Source organism: Ornithorhynchus anatinus, chromosome 9 (genome assembly GCF_004115215.2).
Source record: "Ornithorhynchus anatinus isolate Pmale09 chromosome 9, mOrnAna1.pri.v4, whole genome shotgun sequence".
Taxonomy (NCBI): domain Eukaryota; kingdom Metazoa; phylum Chordata; class Mammalia; order Monotremata; family Ornithorhynchidae; genus Ornithorhynchus; species Ornithorhynchus anatinus.
In genome coordinates, this window is record NC_041736.1 from 40,164,146 (window position 1) to 40,191,557 (window position 27,412).

At 45.0% G+C, this 27,412-nt stretch overlaps 1 protein-coding gene and 1 long non-coding RNA gene across 2 annotated transcripts in view; one reads left to right on the forward strand and one right to left on the reverse strand.

Moving 5' to 3' along the window:
• Positions 1-27,412, forward strand: part of RBKS (ribokinase) — an 81,628-nt gene that overhangs the window by 37,531 nt on the left and 16,685 nt on the right. The window contains exons 5-7 of the mRNA XM_007667057.3: positions 1,223-1,387; positions 8,018-8,109; positions 17,041-17,232. Coding sequence (XP_007665247.3) covers positions 1,223-1,387; positions 8,018-8,109; positions 17,041-17,232 — 449 coding nt within the window. The remainder of the gene's footprint in view (positions 1-1,222; positions 1,388-8,017; positions 8,110-17,040; positions 17,233-27,412) is intronic.
• Positions 622-14,807, reverse strand: LOC114814295. The gene is made up of 2 exons (XR_003762067.2): positions 14,658-14,807; positions 622-816 (listed from the first exon to the last, which is right to left on the reverse strand). It is a non-coding gene; the product is annotated as an uncharacterized LOC114814295 (long non-coding RNA).

Consider the following 27,412-nt stretch of genomic DNA (forward strand, 5'->3'; position numbering starts at 1 on the left):
GGTTTGTTCCAGGCACTGTACTAAGCGCCGGGGTGGGTACAATCGCCGTCCCACATGGGGCTGACTTTCTTCATCCCCATTTTTACAGGTGAGGAAACTGAGGCACAGAGAAATGAAGTGACTAGCCCACGGTCACACAGCAGACAAGTGGCAGAGTCAGCATTAGAACCCACAACCTCCTGACTCCTGGGGCCGTGCTCTATCCAAGACACCATGAAGGTTCCCTAAATGTTCGTAATTTGTCATCGGTGGCTTTAATTCAGTCTGCTGTCCTTCACCAGATAATTTAGGGATAAAATCACTGCCTGAAAGTGAATCTCCAGCCTACATTTCCCTGAATTGAAGTGTTCCCCCACAATTCTACTAGACTCTCCAAGGACCCTTTCAAGCTGTTTAGCCCATAGTAGTAGTCATTCTATTTCTCTCTTGTCAAGTTAATGACATTTCATTCTTCTTTACTCTGACGGTAGTTTGTAGAGATATTATGTTACCATTTCATGAATTATATGTACAAAAATTATTCTCAAATAAGTGTGATAATTTTGCAAGGCAGAAATTGCAAAAATAAACTTATGAGTTCTTTGTCAAGGTAGGGTACAAATTATTCCATTCTCATCTTACTTGATTGAAAAATCTGAATATTTTGTTCTTTACTTTGAGGTTCATCTTCCTTTAACTTCATCCAATGCTGTTCTTGGACTTACGCATCTTGGAAGTTTCGTCATTTCCTTGTCTATTCCATCCAAATCCTCTTCACCATCACTGCTTTCTTCCATTCTGGATACAATTCATCATTTCTTAGGGTTTTTTTTACAACTGAAAATTAAATTTCAGATAAAAGAATTAATTTGTCTTGAATGCCACACTGTGCCCAAGTACTGAAAGCCTAAGTGCACATATAATAGGTCATTGTTTGAGGTCACTGCCAAGTTTCTTCCTGTTTCTATTGATAAAATATATTTTTATGAAACTAATAATAGGCTAAGATTTATATTTTAGAATCTCATTCAGTAATATGCGTGGCGGTTACCTATAAGGGTATAGGTATAACGATTGCAGACCGAGGTGGGGCGTTCCGGGAGAGATGCGCCCATGGTGTCGCTATGGGTCGGAAACGACTCGACAGCATAAGGCAAGACAAGACCAGAAGATCCCAGGATATTTTTGTTGGGTTTCACTTGATTTCCAAGTTCAAATAACTATTCGGTACATTTTTTTCTAGGACAGAATGTTATCGTCATAGTGGCTGGAGCCAATTTGCTTTTGGATTTCCAAGACCTGAAGAAGGCAGCTGATGTTATTAGCAAAGCCAAAGTAATGGTCTGTCAGCTCGAAATTGCACCAGCTACTTCTCTGGAAGCCCTGAAGATGGCCCGTGCCAGTGGAGGTAACTTTCCATTTTCTATTAAAGTCCCTCTGACTTCCTAATTAGTATTATTTGCCTTTCCAAAGGCCACGACATTTTAATCTTTGGCTCTTTGACAAATTTCATGAATTTATATAGCAATTTTGGGTCATTTTTCCAAAGGATTTTCCCACTGATGATCTCAGTTTATACTCCCAGTGTCCTTATCGTTCAGGAAGAGGCCAGTATTAATGATCCCTAATTTACAGATGAAAAAACTGAAGTGTCAGTACCTGGTCCAGAATCACACGAGTTAGTGGCAGCTCTGGAACTAGACTGAAGGAGATCTGGTGCCCAGAGCTCTGCTCTTCGCCCTAGGTTCTGTTTTTACTGGCAGAGACACAGGGAGGAAGTGAGAGAATGGCTCTGAGTGAGGCTCCAGGCTGGGCAAGTTGACCCCAGTGGCGTGAAGCCTCCCCTGATTCCAGTCAGGCAGTCGTATTTATTGAGTGCTTAAGGGAGCAGAGCACTGTACTAAGCGCTTGGGAGAGTACAATATAAAGAGTAACATGTAACAACAAACAGACACATTTCCTGTCCACAATGAGCTTACAGTCTAGGGGGGAATCAAACATTAATATAAATAAATAAATTACAGATATGTACAGAAGTGTTGTGGGGCAGGGAGGGGGTGATGAATAAAGGGAACAGGTCAGGGAAGTGCAGAAGAGAGCGGGAGAAGAGGAAAGGAGGGCTTAGTCATGGAAGGCCTCTTGGAGGAGTTGGGCCTTTAATAAGATTTTGAAGGTGGGGAGAGTCATTGTCTCTTGCATATGAGGAGAGAGGGCATCCAGGTCAGAGCAGGAGGTGGGCGAGAGGTCGGTGGCGAGATGGATGAGCAGTGAGGCCTAGTGGAAAGAGCACAGTCCTGGGAGTCGGAAGACCTGGGTTCTAATCTGGATCTGCAATTTGTCCGTTTTGTGACTTTGGGCAAGTCACTTTACTTTTCAGTGTCTCAATTTTTTCATCTGTAAATTGGGTATTAAATACTTGATCTTCCTCTCACTTGGACTGGGAGTCTAATGAGGCATAGAGACTATGTCCAACCTATTTATCGTGTATCTACCCTAGTGCTTAGTACAGTGTTTTTATTGTGTTTATTACTGAATTGCGGGTTGACATGTGGGTAGCCTTACCAGTGTGGAGCATGAGGGGGTGATAAGTTTCTTAAGGTCTCCCTTACTCTGCTGAAATGAGCATCTTGCACTAGGTTCAGTATAATCCCAGAAATGGTCAAAATTCTCCCAAGCTGTGTTGCGTACCTCTGCATCACTTGTCTTTCATTCATTCAATCATATTTATTGAGCGCTTACCGTGTGCAGAGCACTGTCCTAAGCACTTTGCCAGATGGTCACAAACTGTCTCTCAGGAGTCCCCTTTTAGAGCGGGGGGAACCTCTTCTCACTACCCAGCTGGAAAGCTACGATGAAAAGCAGCAATACTAATGCAAGTGACTTCCTCCCGTATGTTACAGTCATAATTTTGTGATTTCATCACAATTTATATATATTAATGTCTGTTTCCCCCTCTAGACGATGAACTCTTCTTGGCCAGGGAATGTACTTGCCAACTGTGTTTTATTGTACTTTCCCGAGCGCTTACTACAGTGTTCTGCACACAGTAAAGGGTCAATAAGTAGTATTGATTGATCACTGAGGAAACATTGGGAACAATCAGAATGGACTATCCAGGCAGGAACTTCAATCCCAAAGATAAAAAATTCAGATCAAAAATAGAGCTTTGTAGGAATCCTTGAAAAAATATTTCCACTGTAGTGCTTTTTATTTTTTTGACATGGCACTTGATGAAAAAGAATGTCTTTGTGGGAGATTTTTAAATGTATTGTCTGAAAGAACAAAACTTTCTCTTACCAAAATGAAATGGAATGCTATATTCCTGCTGACATATGACACAATTTAAATGGACTCAGAGCTTGCAGAAATCCCAAATCAAAACCATTTCCTCGATGTGTAATGGTCTGAAACTTTATTTACTTTGAACACTTGTTGGGCTCCTTGAGTTTCACTAATGGGATTTTATATCTATTCACTGCACACCTTTGCTTGATTTTTTTTTAAGTCCAAAAAGTTCTGAATGAAACTGAATTCTCCCTTCGATCTCAGGGTCATTTGAGTTAGTGAAAACTCTTTTTCAAACTTTAGCTCTAAATGGGGAAGGATTCGCCATGAAATAAAATTATAAACTTTGTGGAAGAGAAAGAGAACTTAGAGGTTTAGAGCTCTACGTTGTAATGAAGACAGCCACCGGCTTGTTGCTGTTAGGCAAACTCCCATAGGACTAGGGTAGACATACAGTAAGAGCTCTATAAATACCATTGATTGATTGGTCGAAAAAGTCCATGTTCCACGTGAGACACATTAAGAGGGAGGGGAACCAGGTATTGAATCCCCATTTTGCAGATGAGGAAACTGAGCCGCTGAGATGACGTGACTTGCCCATGGTCACTCAGCAGCAGTCGTGTGTTTAAGACTTCTTTGAGGAAATAACTTTATACTTTACACAGAGCGCAGTAATTTTTATCATTATTCTTGCTTTCCTTCTCTACATGCCCCGCGGCTTGTTTTTATCCTGATCCATTCATGGACTGTCAAGGAGGGCAAACATTTTCAAGACATGATCATCAAACACTGGGAACAGATTATCCTTTTCTACGTAGAGTGCGTCCTCAGTTCTCCATATGGCTTGGGACTGACTGAGCCCTCTCTGGAGAGAAGGCTCTGTGTCGCCCAGGTGCAAGACACTGTTTGGAAGACCCAGGAATTCTTGCCAGTGATCTGGGTACCTTCCAGCATTCTCCTCATCAGTGGACCTTGAGATCTCGGCATAGTCCCCGATGCTTTAATAGTAATAATAATAATAATTGTGGTATTTAAGTGCTTTACTATGTTCCAGGCACTGTACTAAGCACTGGGGTGGATGGGGCTGATGCACATGGGGCTCACAGTCTTAATCCCCATTTTGCAGATGAGATAACTGAGGCCCAGAGAATTTAAGTGACTTCCCCGAGGCCACACAGCAGGCAAGTGGCAGAGCAGGGATTAGAATTTAGGTCCTTCTGACTCCCAGGCTCATGGTCTATCCACTAGGCCACATCTGCTGTAATGGTACCACTTCCTATTTATTAGTGGTCCTCCTCCACTAGGGAGTCCAGTTTCCCACACCATCGGCTGAGCACTGGTGGACCTTGTATTGGCACGGTCAGAGAGGCTGGTAGAGTCCGGGGCTGTGGGTCAGGATCCCCTCCTCACGTTTGCTAGCGTTGTCAGACTCTACTATTCTTCTCACTCCAGAATGCTGCTGGGGCTAAAAAGGGGTCAGGCAAGAGTATTGAGAGGCTAGAGAGTATCTATCAAGTGCTTACTATGTGCAAAGCACTGTACTCAGTCCTGGGAGAGAATTCACAGGTGGGAATTACTATCATTATTGTATTTCTTAAACGCTTACCGCGTGTCAAGCACCATTCTGAGCTCTGGGGTAGATACAGGTTCATCAAGTCGGACACAATCCCTGTCTCGCCTGGGATTCACAGTCTAAGGTCGCGGCTCCTGTTCCTGGGGGAGCTCTTAATCTAAGACTTTAAGCGGGGAGGAGGGATTGGAGACAGACACGTCAGGGGTGATGAAACATTACAACCAACCCAAATACACAAAATAGGCTCAGAGTCTCAGCGGGGATGGAAGAGTACAGGAGTGTGTGGGAGCTGAGGAAAGGCAAAGTGGGTGGAGGAAGTGAGGGATGGTTTGGGGGTGTGGTATACGGGACAAGTTGGAGGGGTAGTGATGTAGGATTGTTGGAATCAAGTGATTTGGTTGGGGGAGGACAGGCGTTAGTTGCAGTGTGTTGAGAGCAGGTTAGGGGGTGGGGGGGCGTTGGGAGTTGCGTGGTTGGGGCCGGGAGGCAGTCGGCACTCTGTTTCCCAGGCTGTTCGGACTCTCACATCGTGCTAGTTTTGACTACGCATTCGCCAAGGTCCAGTGCTTGGGCACCAGCCAGCTACCACTCCTTTCAGTAAAAGCAAAGGAAAAGGAAAGGATAAGGGAACAGTAGATTGGGAAAAGAGAATCGGGAAAATGGGGAGAAAAACAGAGGAAATGGGAGCAGAGTAAATAAAGAGATCAATAAAAAAAAAAAACTATAGGCAGCAGCCAAGATATGGAAAAATTGAACAAAAGGCGAGTGGAGAAAGACGGCGTTGACGCCTCTGTTTCAAAGCCCCGTTGGGGCTCAGATTTCTACCGGATTGGAAGCCAAATCCTGCCGCTATGGGGTAGTTGAGGGAGCGAGGGCAGAGCCAAAATTCAGAGGAAAAATGTGCAAGTTAAATGACAAACACACCAAAAATGAGAACTCGTAGAAAGAAATAAGAACCAGACAGCTTAAAGTGAAAAGAAAAAAAAAATAGATGGGCAAGGGACAGAAAAGAAAAATAGGGGAGAGGGCTGAAAGGGGGCAGGGACAGAAGAGGAGGACAATTCACGTGAAGTATCGGGGTCTCCGTTAGTAACTCTTGAATACAGATAGATTGTTGGTCTTGCGTCCGGCTGGCAGATAAAGTGTGCTATCACAGGTTTGGCCTGCAGATCGAAAAGGCATAAAAAAATGTCCAAAAGTGTCATATTTTTAAAGTCCAAACACTACATTAACATTCTTTTCGCTTTGCATGTCCTGCTGGATTCAAACAATTCCGCTGTGATTTAATCCTTCCATTAAAAATATTTGTTAGTTTAATTCCTACAATGCTGAGAACTTACATACTTGGCTCTGTTTTTTTCTTCTTCCTCTTCAAGATTAATTTGCCCACTATATAAAAAAAGTCCTTCCCTCTAGTGAAGAACTGATTCTTTGCAAACCAAACAATGGCAGAATCCCATAGTCAATGTTGAACTAGCAGTGTATGACGCTGTGCCAGATGAGTAGGAAATTGGAAGCATTACAGATAATTTTTTTTATTTAAAATGGCAAATCTATTATGATTCTGAAATAAAAGCCTATAAGCTTCTCAGCATAACTAAAATTTCATCTCAGCCCAATTCAAAGGGAATTTTAAAATTTAAAAGGAATTTTTCATAGCTTGCAGCCCACATTTAAAATGGCAGTCAAAAGAAACTGGACATTTTTCATCTTTCAGTATACATCAAATCAATTCAAAAATCAAATTCATTTTCCCCTTTTTAGCTCTAATCAATCAATCATTGAGCGCTTACTATATGCAGAGCACTGTTCTAAGCTCCTCTAAGAGAGGAGAAGGAGAGAAAGCAACATGGCCTAGTAGAAAGAGAATGCAACTGAGAGTCAGGTACTTGGGTTCTAATTCCAGCTTCATGGTTTCACCTGCCCCGCTGGCCAAAAGTGAAATCTGGAGGGCTTTCACCAGTCATTTTTAATTCCCCATCCCTCCTCTCTGATGACACAGGTGTGAAAACAGAGTGGAAGGCAGAAAGGCTGGTGAGATGAGAAAGAACGGCGGCTTAAAAATATCAAGTGCTCCTGGCAGCTATAGTTCTGGGCAAAACTGGCAGCTTCTTATTGTGGTATTTATTAAGCGCTTACTATGTGCAAAGCACTGTTCTAAGCGCTGGGGGATACAAGGTGATCAGGTTGTCCCACGTGGGGCTCACAGTTTTTTAATCCCCATTTGACAGTTGAGGTAACTGAGGCACAGAGAAGTTAATTGACTTGCCCAAGGTCACACAGCAGACTAGCGGCGGAGCCGGGATTAGAACCCGTGACCTCTGACTCCCAAGCCCGCGCTCTTTCCACAGAGCCACACTGCTTCTCTAAGGTAGTGTGCACTCCCTTGGGCCTGAGGCTCCAAGGCCAAACACAGAAGCGTGAAGTCAGTGTATAGTTGGGGACCCGGGTCTCATCTACCATTGGCAGTCAGGTCCCCGGGGTTCCCTGAGCGCTTTAAACCCACTCCCTAAAACCCACTGCAAACTCTCCCAGTTGTCCCAGTGAAGTTTCTTCCCCTGAACAAGGCAACCTGTCCAGTAGCAGAAAGCAAGTAGGCCTTTTTGATGTACAGCTTCTATGAAACCTGAGTCTGAAAACATTTGGCAAACATATGGATTCTGATGGATAGATAAATAATGCATGTACACATATATAAACAGACTGTTGAACTCCCTAATCCTAACTCTTGTTTTCCTTCAGTTCTCCTCCCCCTCAAAAAGAAAGTATTTCGCAGCCCTACTTAAAATTAAGTGGCCAACCCACAGTAAGTTTCTCCAGCATATCCTAATGCCCCGGAGGCTCACACTTTTTGCCCCTCACTCTTTTCCCTTGATTATGTCACACATAATTGTGTTAACCTTATAAAGGGACCACAGGGATAGCTAATGAACTTGGTTGTTTGGGGATGAGAAGGGAAGGGGAGAAAACAAGAGGTTAAGAAGTTAAGCTATTGAGGAGTCTGGGTGGCTCTCTGGTTTTTCTGCATCTGTAATGGTTTTTTTTAAAACTTATGGAAAAAATGATAAAATGTGGGAAACCAACAAAACTGAACCTTGTTGGGATTCCCCCTGCTGCATGTCTGTAAGCGTATCATGTGGAAATGTCAAAGTTTTAGGCAATTTTTCCATTCTCTTGCAGTAAAGACGTTATTTAATCCAGCTCCTGCCATTGCCGACCTCGATCCACAATTCTACACCCTTTCAGATGTGTTCTGTTGCAATGAAACTGAGGTAACAGCAAGAAATCCTACTTAGTGAAGTTCAATGGAACTCTGTCTCCCATGGTTACCTGCACACAGTGGTCTTTTCAGCCACTCTCATGCACACGAGTAGGCTCTTACTGTCAGTTGCACCATCTTGGAAAACAAAGAACAGGTATATAAATAATTACAGTGCAGAGGGGGCTCCTAATCCCAACACTGACTCCATTAGGCTAAGAGTGTGGTGGTGACAGTTTGCCAACTTCTAAAGTGAAGAGGAAGGGTTGCCTTTTAAGTCCCTCCCAAAATCTCAATTCCAGTTCCTCCCCAGAACAGATCAGATGTGCACTCTGTGCCTCATTTTGGAATCCTCTACTGCTCTACCCATGTTGTAAGGAAGCATTTTATGTCATCAAAAAAAAAATGTAATCCAGTATTTCTTCATATCATATATTTGTCTCGCAGAATTCCCCTTCCTGCAGGCAGGAATGCGTTTAAACTCTCCCAGAAAATAACCTGAGTGCTTTCTAGCATAAATCCACCCTTGTTTTGTCTTGTCTTATGCTTGTCAAGTCATCTCCGCCCCTTAGCGACTCCATGGACACAGCTTTCCCAGAATTCCCCGCCCCCATCTGCAGTATTCCGGTAGTGTATCCTTAGAGTTTTCTTGGTAAAAATACGGAAGTGGTTTACCATTACCTTCTTCCCCGCAGTAAACTTGTCACCACCCTTGCCTCTTTTCCATGCTGCTGCTACCCATCACAGGTGAGTTTTGACTTGTAGCAGATTGCCTTCCCCTCATCATTAGCCACTGCCCAAGCTAGGAATGGAATGGGCGTGCCTCTGCTCGACCCTCCCTCCCATAACCAAGACTGGTAGAGTACTGGAAACTCTCCGGGTGCGATCCTGAGAGGGGAAATCCACCCTAATGCATTTTAAATCCATTCCCTCTGGCCTCATCCTTGGTGGAAATATAAAATAGCTGCTCACCACCATCCACTCAATATTACTTTTTATCAGTAATTGGCAGGCAGAAGTAGCCACGGCCAGCTCACCGCCACTTCCAGGTTCATGGCAGAAGCTTATTAGCCACGGTAATACACGCTTCGTATCTCAATTACAAATGGGAGAAATATTTTATTTGTTTCTTTATGCATGTGCCCTTCAGTATTTCATCAGAAGTCTGACTAATATCGTAATAGTTACATCCACTGCCTTTTCCAGGTCCATTAGATTTGCCATCTTAAAACTTAGGGACATTTGATTAGTCTGACAGACTTTACTCAGGAACCAATGATGGTCTTGGAGCTTTCAAATCAATTTTTACGAGTGTTTTGGGTTTTTTTTCAGAATTTTTCCTGGTTTAGAAATTAGACTGTCAGACTTATAGGCGATTTGACTTCTGAAAGAATACGCTCCATTTCCTCCTTCTAGTCTTGCTTCCTCAGCAGTCCTCAATGAGGTCTTAAAAGTAATTACTAGAGTTGATGGCATTCTCTTTTGCCTTTTGCCACAGAGTGTGGTGCCTAATTATGTAATTATTTGGTTGCCTGATTTGCGAATCTGTTCATCTGTGCTTTAGGATAGTTTTTGCCAGTAATCTCCCAGTAACCTTGCATCAAGATTTGGCAGGACTACTAAAACAGATAAACAGATTCACACACAAATACCCGTCGGGAGCCCTTACACTTGTCTCTAGGTTCATTACCTGTTTGTTGCCCAATGAAAACAGGCGTTAGGGTTGAAGAGGACACATTCAGAAATATCACCTCTGCTTAGAACATTTTAATAGTAGGTTGGGACTACTAATGGTCAGGTTGCTGGCAACACACACCCAAAAGAATTACAAAAGAAATTCACACCCAGAAGAAATATATATGCAAGAGAGCGTGGGGAAGTTTGGGGCCTATTCTCCCATTCCCACCCCAGGGAAGGAGCGGACTTCCTTCCACCCACCTTCCTAGAACTGTCCCCGGGAGCCAAGACTGCACCCGGTTATCAGAAAGAAGTAGTGCAGCCAGTTAGGTAGCTTGCTAATCAGTTTCAAGGAGGAGAAGGAAACTGTCTTCCCAGAAGCCCTCCCCAGCCATTTCCCCCTCTAGACCGTAAGCCGTTGTGTCCAGAAAACGTGTCTCCCAACTCTGTTACGTTGTACTCTCCGAAGCGCTCAGTCCAGTGTTCTGCACACAGTCGGTGCTCAATAAATATAATGGAATGATTGATCCCCCTTTAGCCAGCCCATTCATTTCCCAGGCTGTGCTGGGAAGTACAAGGCCATCTCACGATTAAGGCAGGCTGTCCTCGAAGGGAGCCTTACTGTGCTCTTGGAATCATCAGTCTCTGGAAAATGGTAGACCCTTAGTCCATCTTTCTTTTTCCTCACATGGACAAGAACCGAGAATGGGCAGCCACTTTCTGCAAGGCAGGCTTAGCTCCGAAATTGGCCAGATGTGATCTCCAGCAGGGTCAGAAGTTAGAGCTGAGATGCAGGCAAACCACACGAAACAAAACAAAGCAAGTGAGCTTCATTATAAGCCCTCTGGGCTCGACAGCATCCTTTTTGATTAAACCAGCGTGGTAACAACCACAAGGTGTGTGGTAAAGAATGGGAAGCCAGAACTTCAGACGAATAAGCAGGGGCAGTGGGCACAATCATTTTGCAAATTAAAAGAAACATTTGAAAGTCCTTTTGAAATTTTCTGGGAAGGGAGCCCAGAAACTAGAAAGATGATCTGATGTTTTGCTGCCACATTCTGGACCAACTGAAATTGCCTTAACAGTGTATTGAATGTGTCGCTTTCTCAGAGTGACAGCAGTCAACCAAGTTATAGACGATCGTGATGGTTACTCGTAGGTATATATATAAGCTCCTTTATGGAACCACCCCGGCGGGGCCCGAAAACAAAGCCCTCACCTCGAAACTGCTTTTGGCCTGAAAATAGCCAGATGAAAGAAAGAGAAAAGGAGAACACTTCTCCTTAAGGGGATAAGTTTAGTGTACTGGACACAGGAGTAAAGAGTCAAATGGAACATTAATGCAGAGGAGAGTGAGAGAGAGCAGGAGAAGCGTTTCTGAGCTGCAGAGTCTGTGCTAGGAAAAAGGGCAAACCCTATATTATGGGAAATAGACCACCTGCAAAACAGACGAAAGGTTGTGGAAGAGAACCCTTCTCAGGAATATGGGGAAATAAATGCCTCATTCTGTCACTACTTTTGTTCCCAGAGAGATCAAAATATTTTAATCTGACAGGTTTGTTTTTTTAGCTTTTTAGAAGGATCTAGGTAGATATAGGCCCCCATTTTGAGGTAAAGCAATCAATCAGTCGTATTTATTGAGCACATACTATTGCAGAGCACTATACTGAGTGCTTGGGAGAGTACATTATGACGGAATTGGGAGATATGTTCCCTGCCCACACTGAGCTTTTAGTCAAGAAGATATGAAGATTTGGAAACTGAGGCCCAAGTAGTTGAAATGACTGGAGTTGAAGTGCAGAGTTTCTAAATCCCAGTTAATCAGGCAGCCTTGTAACAGGTAATCCCCTTGGAAACTTCAATTTTCGTTCCATTTGGACTGTTTGCCATTTATTTTATTGGTTGAGCTCTACAGGGACCTTCATAAGGCACTTTTACTTTTGCTTATTTTAATTAGTGGCTCCTTAAATAACTTTTAACTCTGCGTTGCTTTCTTTTCTGATACCTCAAAATCAAGATATTCCAATGCATCATGCAAAGTTATCGGTTCTTCGATTCCTTAGCTCGCAGGTTTTTCTTTTCTGCTTCTCAGAAACATTAAGCCTGTTGAAACTAGTTTATAATATTCATGAAGTAAATATAACGTATCTTAATCCATTCATTCAATCACATTTATTGAGCACTTACTGTGTGCAGATTGAGTGTTTATCCTGAAGTACGTACAGGAATATGTTAATTCTAGTGCTTCCATGAGAAAAAAATAGCAAAATTGTACCTACTTTGCTTAATAGGTATTTTTTTGTATGTTTAACAATTGGTTGATCTTAAAGCCAGGATTTAGCTTCTCCCGTAGGCCAGATTTTTCCCCTTTAAGTACAAGTCAGTCAGTCAAATAACTAACCATATAAAGTGAGCACCTTTTATGAGCAGAGCACTGTACTAAGCATTAGGGAAAGCGCCGGAGCACTATCGGGAGAGTTTCAGCTCGCTGTGGCCAGGGGATGTGTTTACTAACTCTCTTATACTGTACTCTCCAAGTGCTCAATAAAGTGCTCTGTACACAGTAAGTGCTCAATAAATACCATTGATTGATTGAAAGAGCTCTAAAACAAACACAGTAGTGGTGCTGAACTATAATCAGTATATCGGGTGGCTCTTTGACTACTCACCTTGTAAATACCACCACCAAAATACCACCCCCCCACCAACCCCCTTCCCTACTTTCCCATCCTTCCCTGCAGTATCCTCAGAGGAGATCTCCTCCCTCCTCGCAAGTGCCACCCCCTCCACCTGCGCCTCGGACCCCATTCCCTCTCACCTTCTTAAAACCATCACCCCTGCCCTCCTCCCTTCCTTAACTTCTATTTTTAACCACTCAATCTCCAAGGGCTCCTTCCCCTCTGCCTTCAAACATGCCCACGTCTCCCCCATCCTAAAAAAACCCGCTCTTGACCCCACTTCCCCCTCCAGTTATCGCCCTATCTCCCTACTACCCTTCCTTTCCAAAATCCTAGAACGAGTCGTCTACAATCGATGCTTAGAATTCCTTAACTCCCATTCTCTCCTAGACCCCCTCCAATCTGGCTTCTGACCCCTCCACTCTACCGAGACTGCTCTCTCTAAGGTCACCCGTGACCTCCTTCTTGCCAAATCCAATGGCTCCTACTCCATTCTAATCCTCCTTGACCTCTCTGCTGCCTTTGACACTGTCGACCATCCCCTCCTCCATACCTTATCTCACCTTGGCTTCACGGACTCTGTCCTCTCCTGGTTCTCCTTTTACCTCTCTGGCCGGTCATTCTCGGTCTCCTTCGCTGGAGCCTCCTCCCCCTCCCATCCTTTAACTGTTGGAGTTCCTCAAGGGTCAGTTCTCGGCCCTCTTCTGTTCTCCATTTACACTCACTCCCTCGGTGAACTCATCCGCTCTCACGGCTTCGACTACCATCTCTACGCAGATGACACGCAGATCTACATCTCCGCCCCTGTCCTCTCCCCCTCCCTTCGGGCTCGCATCTCCTCCTGCCTCCAGGACGTCTCCACCTGGATGTCGGCCCGCCACCTAAAACTCAACATGAGCAAGACTGAGCTCCTCATCTTCCCTCCCAAACCCGGTCCTCTCCCAGACTTCTCCATCACCGTGGATGGCACGACCATCCTTCCCGTCTCTCGGGCCCGCAATCTCGGTGTCATCCTTGACTCGTCTCTCTCGTTCACCCCACACATCCTATCCGTTACAGAGACCTGCCGGTTTCACCTCTACAATATCGCCAAGATCCGCCCTTTCCTCTCCACCCAAACGGCTACCTTACTGTTACAGGCTCTCGTTATATCCCGGCTAGACTACTGTGTCGGCCTTCTCTCTGACCTCCCTTCCTCCTCTCTCGCCCCGCTCCAGTCTATTCTTCACTCCGCTGCCCGGCTCATCTTCCTGCAGAAACGATCTGGGCATGTCACTCCCCTTCTTAAACAACTCCAGTGGTTGCCTATCGACCTCCGCTCCAAACAAAAACTCCTCACTCTAGGCTTCGAGGCTCTCCATCACCTTGCCCCTTCCTACCTCTCCTCCCTTCTCTCTTTCTACCGCCCACCCCGCACGCTCCGCTCCTCTGCCGCCCACCTCCTCGCCGTCCCTCGGTCTCGCCTATCCCGCCGTCGACCCCTGGGTCACGTCCTCCCGCGGTCCTGGAACGCCCTCCCTCCTCACCTCCGCCAAACTGATTCTCTTTCCCTCTTCAAAACCCTACTTAAAACTCACCTCCTCCAAGAGGCGTTCCCAGACTGAGCTCCTTTTCCCCCTCTACTCCCTCTGCCATCCCCCCTTTACCTCTCCGCAGCTTACCCCTCTTTTTCCCCTTTTCCCTCTGCTCCTCCACCTCTCCCTTCCCATCCCCACAGCACTGTACTCGTCCACTCAACTGTATATATTTTCGTTACCCTATTTATTCTGTTAATGAATTGTACATTTAGTCGCCATCGGTTTTTACGAGATGTTCTTCCCCTTGACTCTATTTATCGCCATTGTTCTCGTCTGTCCGTCTCCCCCCATTAGACTGTAAGCCCGTCAAACGGCAGGGACTGTCTCTATCTGTTGCCGACTTGTTCATCCCAAGCGCTTAGTACAGTGCTCTGCACATAGTAAGCGCTCAATAAATACTATTGAATGAATACCACCTATGCGGAATGTCCACAGATAACTGTAGCCCTGCCTGGCTTTCGGCAATCCAGTGAGGGGTCGTTCTCCGTGAGCAGAGGCCACCAGAAGATTAGATAGCAAGGGATAGATTTGGAGTCAGCGATAGGAACTGCAAGAGGCAAACAAAGCAGACCAGCAAAGGACATTCTTTGCAAGCACCCAGTGTAGAATGGATCGACTGGCACACGTACCTCTTTTCCACCGGTTCTCTGGGAGTGGGCACAGGAGCCGTCATCTTCAATAGAAAGAGAAAGTTACTTTTCTATGGACTACCAACAATGAAATATATATCCTTCTCTTCCTCGCCATTTCCCTGTTCCCTCCATCGTCATTTCAGACCTCATTCTCCTCAGTTTTCCCTTCTCCATTCTTCCATCTTCCTGTCCTCCTTTTCTCCCCTCTCCTTCCCTTCCTCTGTAGTCCTCACCCTTCTTCTCCTTCTCTCTTTCATGCCCTTCCTTCCTCATTTCCTTCCCCCACTTGCCTGGACTCAATTCCATCGCCATCGGTCTCGTTGGTTAAGGTGCTTTTAGGGCTATTGGTAAAGGCATAGCAGGAAAGCTAGGGGCTTCATCTCTAATAATGCTGGGAAAGGGTCACATCAGAACTGGACTATTAGTTGAGGGCAGGAGAGGAGTCAGGAACTGAAGTAAGAGGATGGGAGAGGGAGTTGGAGAAGGGACAATTCCCCCCACCTTAGCGCTTCACAGGGAGAAAGACAAGCAAGCTCAAACAAGGACCCTTTCAGGAAATACAATCTAAATGTACAGAGCTAAGTTCAAAGCAAGAAGAGATTAGATCTTTAGCTTTCCTGTTGAATTTCAAGGAAGTTGGAGGTAGTTCATTGTGGACTTCTGGAATTCTTGAGATACTCTAGCACTTTATTACAAACAGCCTCTATCTCTTCCCTTAGCTAGAAATTTCTGGTTTGTATAATGCTGTAGTTTTTAAAAGAATATTGCTCAAGGTTTTTTTTTAATCCAACACAGCAGATTTATATTTAACAGCAGTTGACATTTACTGTAAATTCAAACTATTGGCACATCACATCAGTCTGGTCTCTTGCTTCTGTGGAAAATAGCTTTCTCCTTGCTTACTCCAATGACTTGCATGGTTGTCACAATGCCCTTGCCCGGTTGCATCACAACTGCAGCAATCAGCTAGAAATCTGATTTGTACAAACGTAGCCGAAACCAGATTGTCTATTTAGAAAACTCTGAAGCAATGCTCCTTACGTGAACAATTAATATAGAGCGTTCAGAAGATGAATTATGGTTGAACTAATGACAGAAAAAGAGGAAAAATAATTCACAATCTAGGTTTTTTCATTTATTTTCATGTAAGCATGCTTTTCCCTTTTTACCTCATTTACCTAATCGGTCTTCATTTCAGCCATGAAATGAGTCTGGAGGGGGATGGCTATGTCTAAAGTATGAAGTGTGAGGGGGAAAATGAGTTTTGAAGGTTTTGCAGCATAATCTCTGGCCTTCCTGCCAAGTCACTTGAGAGGGGCAGGAGTGAAATCAATCAGTCAATCGATGGTATTTATCGAGCGCTTCCTGTGTGCAGAACACGGTACGAGGCCCTCGAGAGAGTACACGACAACCAGGTCGGGAGTCACATTCCCTGCCCACAATGAGTTTAGAGTCTAGAGGGGGAGAGAGACGTAAGTGAGGAGAATCCTGGGGAATAAGAGGCAGGAAGATCGTCATAAAGACGTTATAAAGAAAACAGCTCACAGATGACAACTTGAAAGGTAAAGAGCCCTACTCCCCAGCCAAGATTCCCTGGGCTCGGCAGGATATCTCCACATTGTACCATGGAAGGGCGAGCAAGTTCTCTTCACCCCCTCCCTCGTTCTCTCTCTGGGCCGCCTTCCTACTCCTCTCCCTCTCTTGGGGTTCTTTGGTCTGTTTGGGGACACTGAACATCCGTGGCTGCCCTGGTGGCAGGGATGACCCCCTCTTCCACCCTACAATGATATTTGGCTCCTTCAGGGGTTGAGACAGGGCAAGGATGTCCCCTCCCGCTGGGTGAGGGATGGAAAGGAAGCTTGCATTCTCCTATCCGTGGCTGAGTCTTCAGAGTCATCCCTGCTTTCCCCCCGCCAAACAGAGAGAAGAATCGGGTTTAATGACATCATTTCATGAATTCCTAGCAAGCAGACTGATTTGGGATTTGCAGGGTAATTAATGGTAGCCATGTATGTGACTCACCCGAGCACAGCATGGGCTTGGGAGTCAGAAGGACCTGGGTTCTGATCCCAGTTCCGCCACTTGCCCGCTAAGTGATCTTGGTCAAGTCACTTCACCTCTCTGTGCCTCGGTTGCCTCAGCTGTCTAATGGGGATTACGATTGTGAGCTTCCTGTGGGACAGGGACTCTGTCCAACCCAATTTACTTGTATCCACCCCAGTGCTCAGAACAGCATCTGGCACACAGTAAGCACTTAACAAATTCCACAGTTATTAGCGCTCTAACCACTAGACCGAGCCGGTTCTCTTATGATGCTATCTTCTGTCGATGCAGTCCACCCAAATGAGAGCCGCCCTTTGTTTTCCTTTGTGTCTTCCAGACGGAGATTTTAACTGGACTCCAGGTCGGCAGCCCTACGGACGCTGGGAAGGCGGGGTCCGTGCTTTTAGAAAGGGGCTGCAGAGTGGTCATTATCACCATGGGAGCTGAAGGGTGTGTGTTGGTGTCTGGGGAAGATCCAGTCCCAAAGCATATTCCCACTGAGAAAGTCATCAAGCCTGTGGATACCACGGTAGGTTTCTGCAATTGAAATATCCCTCCTTGGCCCCTTGGGAGAAAACCTTGGAGTGGATACAGCTGAAGCTAAACATCCTAATCTTTTTTAGGCTGCCTTAACGATGTGAAAAGAAGGTATTTCACAAGAGTTTGAATTCTCCTATAGCTGAATTTGCTCTACTAGTAATCTCATGTTTCCTTGACTCTACACACAGTAAGACAAAGGTCTTATTGTCACTGTTACTGTCGTCAGGGCTGTTTGACGTGCAGCTCTGAGCTACACGTGCCTTGTAAGTCTGAGAGGTGGGGGAAAAGATTCCACTCAACGAGCGATGATGTTCAAGCTCCTTGGGATGGAGCGGTGATGGACACCCTGCTGTGCTCAGCTGTGGGGGTGGGAAGCACAGCTTTCTGCCATTTGCTTCTAAATGTAAATCTAATTTTATTCTTGGGGCTGTCCCCCCGGGGTCACTTCCTTCTCCAGGATTATCCCTATAGTTTGCCAGTTCTCTGAAGGGGTGGGGAGGATCCCCAAAAATTATGTTTCAATTTAAATGTGCACCACAGAAAGCCACAGCTCTCTTCGCACTCCTCGAATTCACCACCACCCCAGATATTTTGCACTGGGGATGACTTCGGCTAGTCTGGACTGTCACCAGCACCGGGCTTCCCGGCCTGACCCAGTTTGGTCAGTATAGTGACCCTGGATCAACTCTTAGTGTTGTCTACTTAATCAGTGCACATCAATAACACTTTGGCTTCTGGGAATCGGCTCTTTAAACCTTAATCAACAGTAGGGAAATAACAGTGTTTATCTGAGTAGAATTAATGATTACTCTCTTCCACCCCACAAATTGGTTTCGTTCTTAAGTGCTTTGGCTCCTGAGGACGCTTGCAAGGGATCGGTTGGTAATGTTATGTGGCTCTCAACCTGGGATCCAATGCATTGAAGATGTAATCAAAGGCCTCCACAAAATGTTTGTAAATTAGAACGTCATGAAAAATTAGGTGATTATTGTGCCTGAATAGGATTTGGCAGAACACTTGAACTTAAAAAAATGGCATAATCTGACAAATGCTGTATTGGATGGAAACCCTAGTTGGAGAGGATCTCTGTGACAGAGGAACTCCCATTTTTTTCTTCTTTCTTAGGGGAGGGGATAAAAGCAGGTATAAGGGAAATTGCTTTCTCTAAATGGAATCTCACCCTCATCCCTTGAGTTAATATTATTCAATCTTTGTCCACATATCAGATACTCTTAATTATTAAATTTCTTATCCTCAATGCTCTAGATTCTTCCGATCTCTTCTACACCTGCAGCGTAGTGTAGTGGCTAACTTGACTAGTTAGATCTCCTGTGAAACATTTTCCAGTTACTTAATGGGATAATTAATGTGAAAGCTATTTGGAAATTTTAAACAAAAAGGCTTGCAAATTCCAGATACAGGAATGCCTCATGATGTAACTGGGTGCTGTTCCTTGAAAATATGATTGCATCATGAGGTACATTTTCCCAAAGATTTACATATTATGCATTAGAATCCATTCCAGTACTCTGGAGAAGTGATATGAAATTCTTTCAAGTGCTACATTCAGCAGTGATAAATGTCACTTCATTTATCATTTAATCTTTACTAAGATCATTCAAAGAATAGCATCCCAACATGAAATAAATGAAGAATTGTACCATGATTATGAGTCTCGGCAGGAGGCTGCAAAAGTAAAAGTTCTGTTCATTGTGGTAATGGTTTTTCATCTTTAGTGAAGACATTATCGAAGTCAGGTTAACCAGCATCTTATTTTCTTTATGAAGCACCTTGTAACTGGCTAATGCCTTCTGAAGACCCCTGTGTACCTTTGAACTCCTTTTTTCATTAGAATCTTCATCAGTCATATTTATGAATTTATCTTCTTCCTTAAAAATTGATTCAGGGTTTTAAATCCTGAAATTTCAGCTGGCGGTAGAGAAGCCGGCGCTTCTTTATCGGTTTCAGCATCTAGCCAAGATGCATTGGATTGCTGAAACTCAGGGCTATCCTCCTTAGACAGTGCGATCTCTGAGTGAGAAGTAATTAACTCATTGACATCATATCAACCATTTCTCAGTAAGTTCTTCCACCAATTCAACAACTCTTTTGGCTATTTGAAATTCTGACACAAATTTTGACACGTCCATTCATTGCTGAATTGCTTCATCTCAGCCCAGAGATGGAAGGAGCGTGAGAAGGATTTACTCACTTGAACTGTTAAGCAGGAGCAATGGGTTTGGCCAGGCACATGTGTGGGGTAAGGCACCCAAGGATTGTAGCCCTTTGGAGGTCTTATCTAGGCTTTAAGCTCCTTGCGGGCAGGGAACGTGTCTACTGACTCTGTTATATTGTACTCTCCCAAGTGAGAGCTCAGTAAATACAACTGATTGATTCTGGAGTGGTTGTAACCTGAGATAAGAATGTATTATTATTGTTATTGTTGTTATTATTATTATTATTTCCACTCCTGTGGAAGCTGGACAGTTTACACAAGGGCTGCTTGTTTAGGGGATTTATTTCCGTCGCAGTGGGTGAGAAGGAGAGAGACCCCGCCAGTCAGTTTTTCCTTGGCCTTAAGAGCGGTGGTATGAAAGAAGGTCAGGCAGTAGGGTCCCTGCTCCAAAGAGGAAGAGCCAGGCCCGTGATCTCAGTGTTGTGATGGTAGGCTTCTGCCTAACGCCTGATTCACTGTGGAGTGAGACACCTTCCCCACTGGTGATTAATAAGAGAGAGGGAGAGTCGAGTCCCGTGATCCAACAGTGCTCTTACGGGTCCAGGGAAATTTTTTGGAGCGGGGAGCTTAGCAGAACCAAGTGGTTCCTCTTCAACAGAGGAAGGAGAACTTTTTTCCAGGATCTGGACGAGAGAAGGGAGAGGCGAAGCAGGGGGAGCCCGGGCGAACGAGCCCTCACAGGAACTCTAGTCCCTCCTTTGGAGGGACAGCTCAGCGAGGCAGCCTCCCGGCAATTCCATGCTTCCAGTGGGTAGCCTGTCAGCCTCCCAGCCTCAGTGATTTACTCGACTCCTTCGCAGATCAGCCCCTCTCTGAGCCCACCCGGAAGCTCTGGCTTTTACCAGAATCTCACAGTGAAAAGTTGATCCCAACCCCGGGGAACCCAACGGGAGGAAGGAATTTCTAGAAATGATGAGAAAAGGAAAGTTGAGACCACCCAAGATGACTGAGCCCCCTCTACCTTATCCCCCAACCGTGGCCTTGCCTTTACTGTCACCTCGGGGTGGCCTGTCCCCTCTGTCCAAACTGAATGGTGGCCGGTATGGACGCGTGAGGGAAGCAGTGTGGCCTAGTGGAAAGCCTGGGAGTCAGAAGGACCTCTGTTCTAACCCCTGCTCCCCCTCTTGTCTGCAGTGTGACCTTGGGCAAGTCACTTCATTTTTCTGTGCCTCAGTTCCCCCATCTGTAAATTGGGGATTAAGACTGTGGGCCCAATCTTAATCAGGGACTGTGTCCAACCCGATTAGCTTTATCTACCCCAGTGCTTAGTGCAGTGCCTGGCACATAGTAAGCTCTTACCAAATGTAACGATTATTATGATCATCAACATTTTGGGGGAGAAGGGGTTTCATCCCTAGAGTTCAGTCTGCCTCGTGCAGACTTGATTATCCCCTGCCCTATGGCATTCATTTCCTCTTCTACGTCAGCAGTTCCGCAGGTTGCTATATTCAGCTTCGTCTCAAGCCTGTTAATAGTTGTGTATCTCAGTTCTATTTTTGCATCAGTTTTTCCAGTAGCGCTGGAATGAGATGGTGGCGATAACTGCAGATGTCCCTAGCTCAGTTTGGAAGCCTTGACAGATGTGTAGATGTGGCTGCTTTCTGTTCCTTTCATCTAACTTTCAGCCTCAAAATGGCAGGGCTCCTGTCCACACACACTCCCTAAACCAGTCTCCAAGTCAGGATTTTGACTTCACTAAGATCTGTAGCACTGAGAATGCTCCTAGATTAACTAAGGTTCACATGCTAAACAGGAGACAGAAGGAAGAGCGAAATATTTTATTGGCATCTTACTGAGCACATTTCTCTCCTACAAATGGAGGTGTAGAGAGAGTCAATTCGCGTTGATTCAGGGAAATACCAGAGTTGGGAGAAGTGTGGGAAGCAACTCGGCCTGGTGAATAAAGCGTAGGCTTGGGAGCCGGGGGACCTGGCTTCGCCACTTGCTCCGTGCTTGGACAAGTGACTTCTCTGTGTCTCAGTTTCCTCAACTGCAAAACCTGGACCGAGTGCTGGGGTAGATACCAGCTGATTGGGTTGGACACAGTCCTTGTCCCACATGGGGCTCGCAGTCTGAATCCCCATTTTACAGACGAGGTAGCCGAGGCACAGAGAAGTGAAGTGACTTACCTAAGGTCGCACGGCAAGTGTGCCTAGCCACAAAGGGAAGATTTGAGCTCAGTGCGCATCCATGAAGCCTTAACCTTAATGAAGACTAGAAGCATAGCACACCAAACCGAGAGGGCAGCGATGCTCTTTTGAAAATCCGAGCAGGGAGAGCGTCTTCCCTGCACCGCCGTCACCAGCGGTGACCAAGGTTCATTACGGTCCACTCACTTCTCTACCTCCCAGAGTGGCTCTTTAAGCCTTGGAGGCCAGCGTTTATAGGGATTTCTATGCAAAGTGAGAGCGATCGAGGGCAAAAAATATCTGGGAGGGGAGAAGGCCTAGCACCGTGTTCACTGTCAACTCCCATTTGAAAAATGTGGGAATGTGTAAGAGTCATAATTCAAGGAAGCAGACTTATAAAAATGTATCTTTTCCCTCTGCATCTCCCTGAAAACTCATGATGGTATCTTTTCAGTGCTTACTATGTGTCTGTGTCGAGCACTGTTCCAAGCACTGGAGTACGTGCAAGTTAATTAGGTCAGACACAGTAGCTTTCAAATGGGAGGCCCACAGTCTGAGGAAAGAGAGTACAGGTATTAAATCCCCATTTTACAGAAGAGGAAACTGAGGCACAGAGAAGTTAAGTGACTTGTCCAGGGTCACGCACCGGACAAGTGACAGGTCTGGGAATAGAACCCAGGTCCTCTCCCTTCCAGGCCTGTGCTCTTTTCACAAGGCCATTGTGCTTCTCTAAACAGGAAGAAATTTCTGTTCCCAAGCAACAACTGGCAAACAGAATTCCAGAGTATAGACACCGACAATTTATTTTAATTCCTTCTTTAATGGAATCGCAGTTTTTTCCCAGTTTTCTGATACGTGAGATGACATTAATATGAAACCTCACCCTGTGGGTGATAGGCGGCTTGTGTTTTATCCAGCAGTACCAGATTCTGTTTATGGACTTTCAAACAGTTCTCCCATCCACTGTGCTTTCTTTGATTTTACTAATTTTCTTTTCAACCTCTTAACCTTCCTCTGGCATCCAACATAAGCAGGAGGGTTCTCCCAGATAACTGCATTAATCTCATCCTTAAATACCAGTAGGTTATCATAGAAAAGCAATTGTTTTTAGTTTATTCTCTAATCCTGAATACCAAGATGTGTTCCTTTTTTTTTTTTTGTAACTTAAATTCTTTGGCCTGCTTTATTCTTTGATTATCGATTCAAAAAAGTGTTTATTGGATCTGGAGAAACTTTCAGAATATTTATTTTCAAATTGAAAAGTGCAGTTCTTATAAAAAAGAGATTGAAAGAATATGTGCATCGGTAGGTTCTTTTCTAGATGTTCTAGATGATCTCTGCTAGATGTTTACACCTTGGGAAACTTGTTTGGGAATGTTGGCAGTTAAAAGGTTAACATTATCACTCGTCTTTGCAATCTCCAAAGCGAGCGATGTTACTTTTAAATTGGATGGTGTAAAAATCGATTGTGCAATTGTCCAAAAAATAAAAAATAAAAGGAAGAACAGGCAAAATGTTATATGGAAAAGGGAAGCCCTCAGAGCCACGTGGAGTTCGTTAACTATCTTTAGATGCCCGAATAAGTGAACTGTGGTCCAATACCAAAGGAACCAGTAAAAAGAAGCAGCCTGGCCTAGTGAAAAGAGCACAGGCCTGGGAGTCAGAGGCCCTGGTTTCTCCTCCCAGCTCCTCCACTTGACTGCTGTGTCACCTTGGGCAAATCACTTCACCTCTCTGGGAAACCAACCCTAATCTCCCTTCTTCCACTCCAGTTCGAAACAGCAGTGCCCCAAACAATCTCACTCTCTGCTAGAGAAGCTGTGTGGGTCAGTGGAAAGAGCCCGGGCTTGAGAGTCAGAGGTGGTGGGTTCTAATCCCGGCCCCACTACTGGTCCCCTTTGTGACTATGAGACAACCTCATAACCGTGTATCTACCCCAGCGCTTAGAACAGTGCTTGGCACATAGTATGTGCTTAAATACCATCTTTATTATTATTATTACTATTATTATTATTTTCTGCAAAGGCTCTGTCCCCGTCTCACCACCTACCGTGTACCGTAGAGGGGAGCTGGGCCCTGGGTGCTACAGCAGTAGGCATGAGCCTCCAAATGCCTGGAAGACCTCAATATTCTTTCTTCCCCTCTGAAAACATCCTGCCCTCGTGTACTCCTGTCCAGTGCACACTCTGGGGGGCGGATAAGGTTTGAGCAGGAATTGCTGGCCCCCATCTGATGGGGAGGTTCTTACGCTATAATATGTAGCCCTAAATATTTTTTTCACACCAATCCTATTTGTCCATCCAGCCTACAGTTTGGGGTCAAGTAATACAGATTCATTCTGGGACTGCACTTTGGCCAAAGCCCTTTCCGAGGCTTCCCTGAACGAGTTTGCAAGCATCCTCGCGGGTTGGCTCTGGCTCTGTAATTGATTTTATCGTCTATCTCCCCCTGTAGAACGTAAGCTTCTTGTGGGCAGGGATCGTACCTACCGGGTCTATCGTACCGTACTCGCCCGAGGACTTTAGTACGGTGTCCTCTGCACAGTAAGCGCTCAATAAATACCACTGACTGATTGAGCCAAGCACCTCAATCCCAGTCGTCATTTATTCACAATCCTTTGTTTTGCCATTGTGAAGGTGGAGCCCTAGTTGAAAAGTACACAAGGGTGTTTCTGGGATGAGGGGTTTCTGTCAGATCCTGCCGGTCCAAATCAGCCCCCAAAACCAAAGCCTCCAGGGAAGTGTTACTGGGAAAGAATGATTTAAGTGCAGCAAGTCAGAAGGACGTGGATTCTGATCCCGGCTACACCACCTGTCTGCTGTGTGATCTTGGGCAAGTCTCTGAACATCTCAGCCACAGTTACCCCATCTGTAAAATGGGGATTCAGACTGTGAGCCCCATGTGGGATGTGGACTGGGTCCAATCCGATTAGTATATGTCTACCCCAGCACTTAGTACAGTCCCTGGAACATAGTAAGTGCTGAACAAAATACCTTAGGAGAAAAAAAAAGCTAATAAATCGATGGTAGCTATTGAGGGCTTCCTGAGTGCCTAGCATTGTACTAAGCACTTGGGAAAGTACAGAAGAATTAGAAGACGTAATTTCAGATAGGCTCTGTAAATAGTTCCCATTCACTGGAGAATTTTTCAACTCTGTCCTTGGATTTCAACATAGACCTAGCCGAGAAGAGAAGGATGAAGAAGAAACTGGAATAAAACTGAAGTGGTATAAATATTCCAGAAGGTCCTTTTATAACAGCAACTGCCTGCTGATTTTGTGGCCTAACGGTTCTGGCAAAAGGGATATAAATACAATACTGCGCAATGACTAATTACTCGGAATTCTGTGCATCAGCAGAAGTGGAACCTGTGGTTGAAGCTAATATTATCAGATGCCTTTGCTATTTAATAATCTGGTCGCCGTACATCATTTAGCATGCAGTTTCCACAAAGAACAATGATTTTATTTCAAGTACCTCTCAGTGAAATAAGAAAGCAGCTGTTAGAAATGAAGCATGTGGCAGAAGATGGTTGAACAGAATCTTTTAGAAATTGCAAAGACTTATTGGAGTAACCGTTTCTTACCCAGGATAGTGGAGAAAGTGGAGAAAAGACTGTTAACCACAAAGAACAAGACCAAAATTCAAAGGTCCAGTGAACATCAACCCCCTGCCCCGAAAAATCTGTTCAGAGTCCCTTTCACTGGTCTGGATTTCAATCTTTACAGAGCTTCCATTAATACCGATTTTAAAATGGAACTTTTTGTGGCATTTATAGCTCCCATTCTGAGGGAGCATTGTGATTCCCTCTCACAAATATGGAAGTGTTTAAATTTTAGGAGAATTTAATGTGCCAGGCATTTTTTATTACAGGAGGGGCCAGCAGTTTTTAAGCCACAAAGGGCCAGGCCTTTTGGGGCTTCACAGAAAGGGAAAAATCGGGAGTAAAAGAAATGTCACGCGAGGCCAAAATAATGGTCCAGCAAATCCAACATTCTGCTTTCGACCAAAGGGCCCTTAGAGCGGCACGTGTGATGGTTATCTTCCTTCCTTCCATCCATCCTCATGGTTAGGGATGTGTCTTCTAAAATGGTATCTTTTCCCTCTAATGGCCTATTATGGGCCACTTGTCCATGAACCTCCCTAAATCCTTAATGATCCCTCTCTCAATCCCAGATTTTTCTCTACAGCAACCTGTATTAAGACTGTCTCATCCATGAATTAGTTCAAATCCTCCTTGAACCTATTGATTTTTTCGGCTTGCACGACTTTCTGAGGTGATGAATTCTGTATGCTTGCCACCCATTGTGCGAAGAAGCATTTCCTTTCGTTCGCCTTAAACCTAGCAAACTTCAAGCATCAGTGATTGCTTCTAATCCTAATGTGGGATTTGGCGAACAACAATTCCATATTCACGCCCTTCTACTTTAATCATTCCCAAGTGGAGAGTTCTGATCTTTTCAGTCGATCCTTCAGTTGCCTTATGCTATCCCTTCTGTGATAACCTCCCTAAGATGGAATAACCAGAACTTCAGGGAGTGTTCCACATAGAGCCGGACCACGGTTTTGTGGAATGACAAAATTTTAGGGTTTTCCTGATGGTATTTAAGTACTTACTATGTGTTAGGCATTTGACTTTGGGCAAGTCACTTAACTTCTCTGTGCCTCACTTAGCTCGTCGGTAAAATGGGGGTGAAGACTGTGAGCCCTACGTGGGGCAACCTGATTACCTTGTATCTACCCCAGCGCTTAGAACAGTGCTTGGCACATAGGAAGCGCTTAACAGATACCATAATAATAATAGTATTAGACTAGAGCCGGTAGTTAAGCAGCTGGACCCAGTGCCTGTCCCACACAGCGCTCTCAGTCTTAATCCCCATTTTACAGATGCGGTAACTGGGGCACATAGAAGTAAGGTGACTGGCCCAAGGTCCCACAGCAGATGTGTGGCAGAGCCAAAATTAGAACCCAGTTCCTTCTGCCTCCCAGGCCCGAACTCTATCCACTAGGCCACGCCGCTCCTGCTTTGATTATCTTGTATCGATCCCAGCATTCAGCCCAGTGCTTGGAAGTCACAGAGTAAGTGCCTGACAGAAAGCACAATTATTATTGCTGTATTTTCGATAACTTTCCGGATCATGCCTAGAATTCTCTTGGCCTTTTTGACTGTTGCCACGGTTTGCTCCAGTGATTTGAGAGAGCGGTCGGCAATGACTCCGTGGTCTGTTTGCAGAGGTACGACTGATGGATTAGTTCAGGGTCCATCATCACGTAGTAGCGGTTTGGATTATTTTTCCATAGGCGCATTTCTTTACCGTTGCTCCTATTGAAGTTCCTCTTCCATTTTTAAGCCTGTTCGCTCAGCTTTATGAGATCGTCCTGCTTTCAATTCCCATCAGCCTTGCGGCACAGCTTAGTATCATCTGTGATCTTGGGGATTTCACTTCTAGCTCCTGTACATTTTGGGGGAATGGGTAAGACTGTGAGCCCGATGTGGGACAGGGACAGGTGATGTGCCAGTCAAACCAATGTATCTCATCTTCTGCTAACTCCAGGTTTATACTCTCTTAATAACTCCCTGAGCAAACTCTTAGATACCATAATTCCCTGAAATATTAAGGCTTTATTAAAAACCAGTTCTCTGCGGACAGTCATGATAGCAGCCCCAGACAGGTTCAGACTGTGAGCCCTCAGTGGGACAGGGACTGTGTCCAACTCGATTTGCTTGTACCCATCCCAGCGCTTAGAGCAGTGCTGAGCACTGAGTACAGTACTTTGCACACGGTAAGGGCTCAGTAAATACGA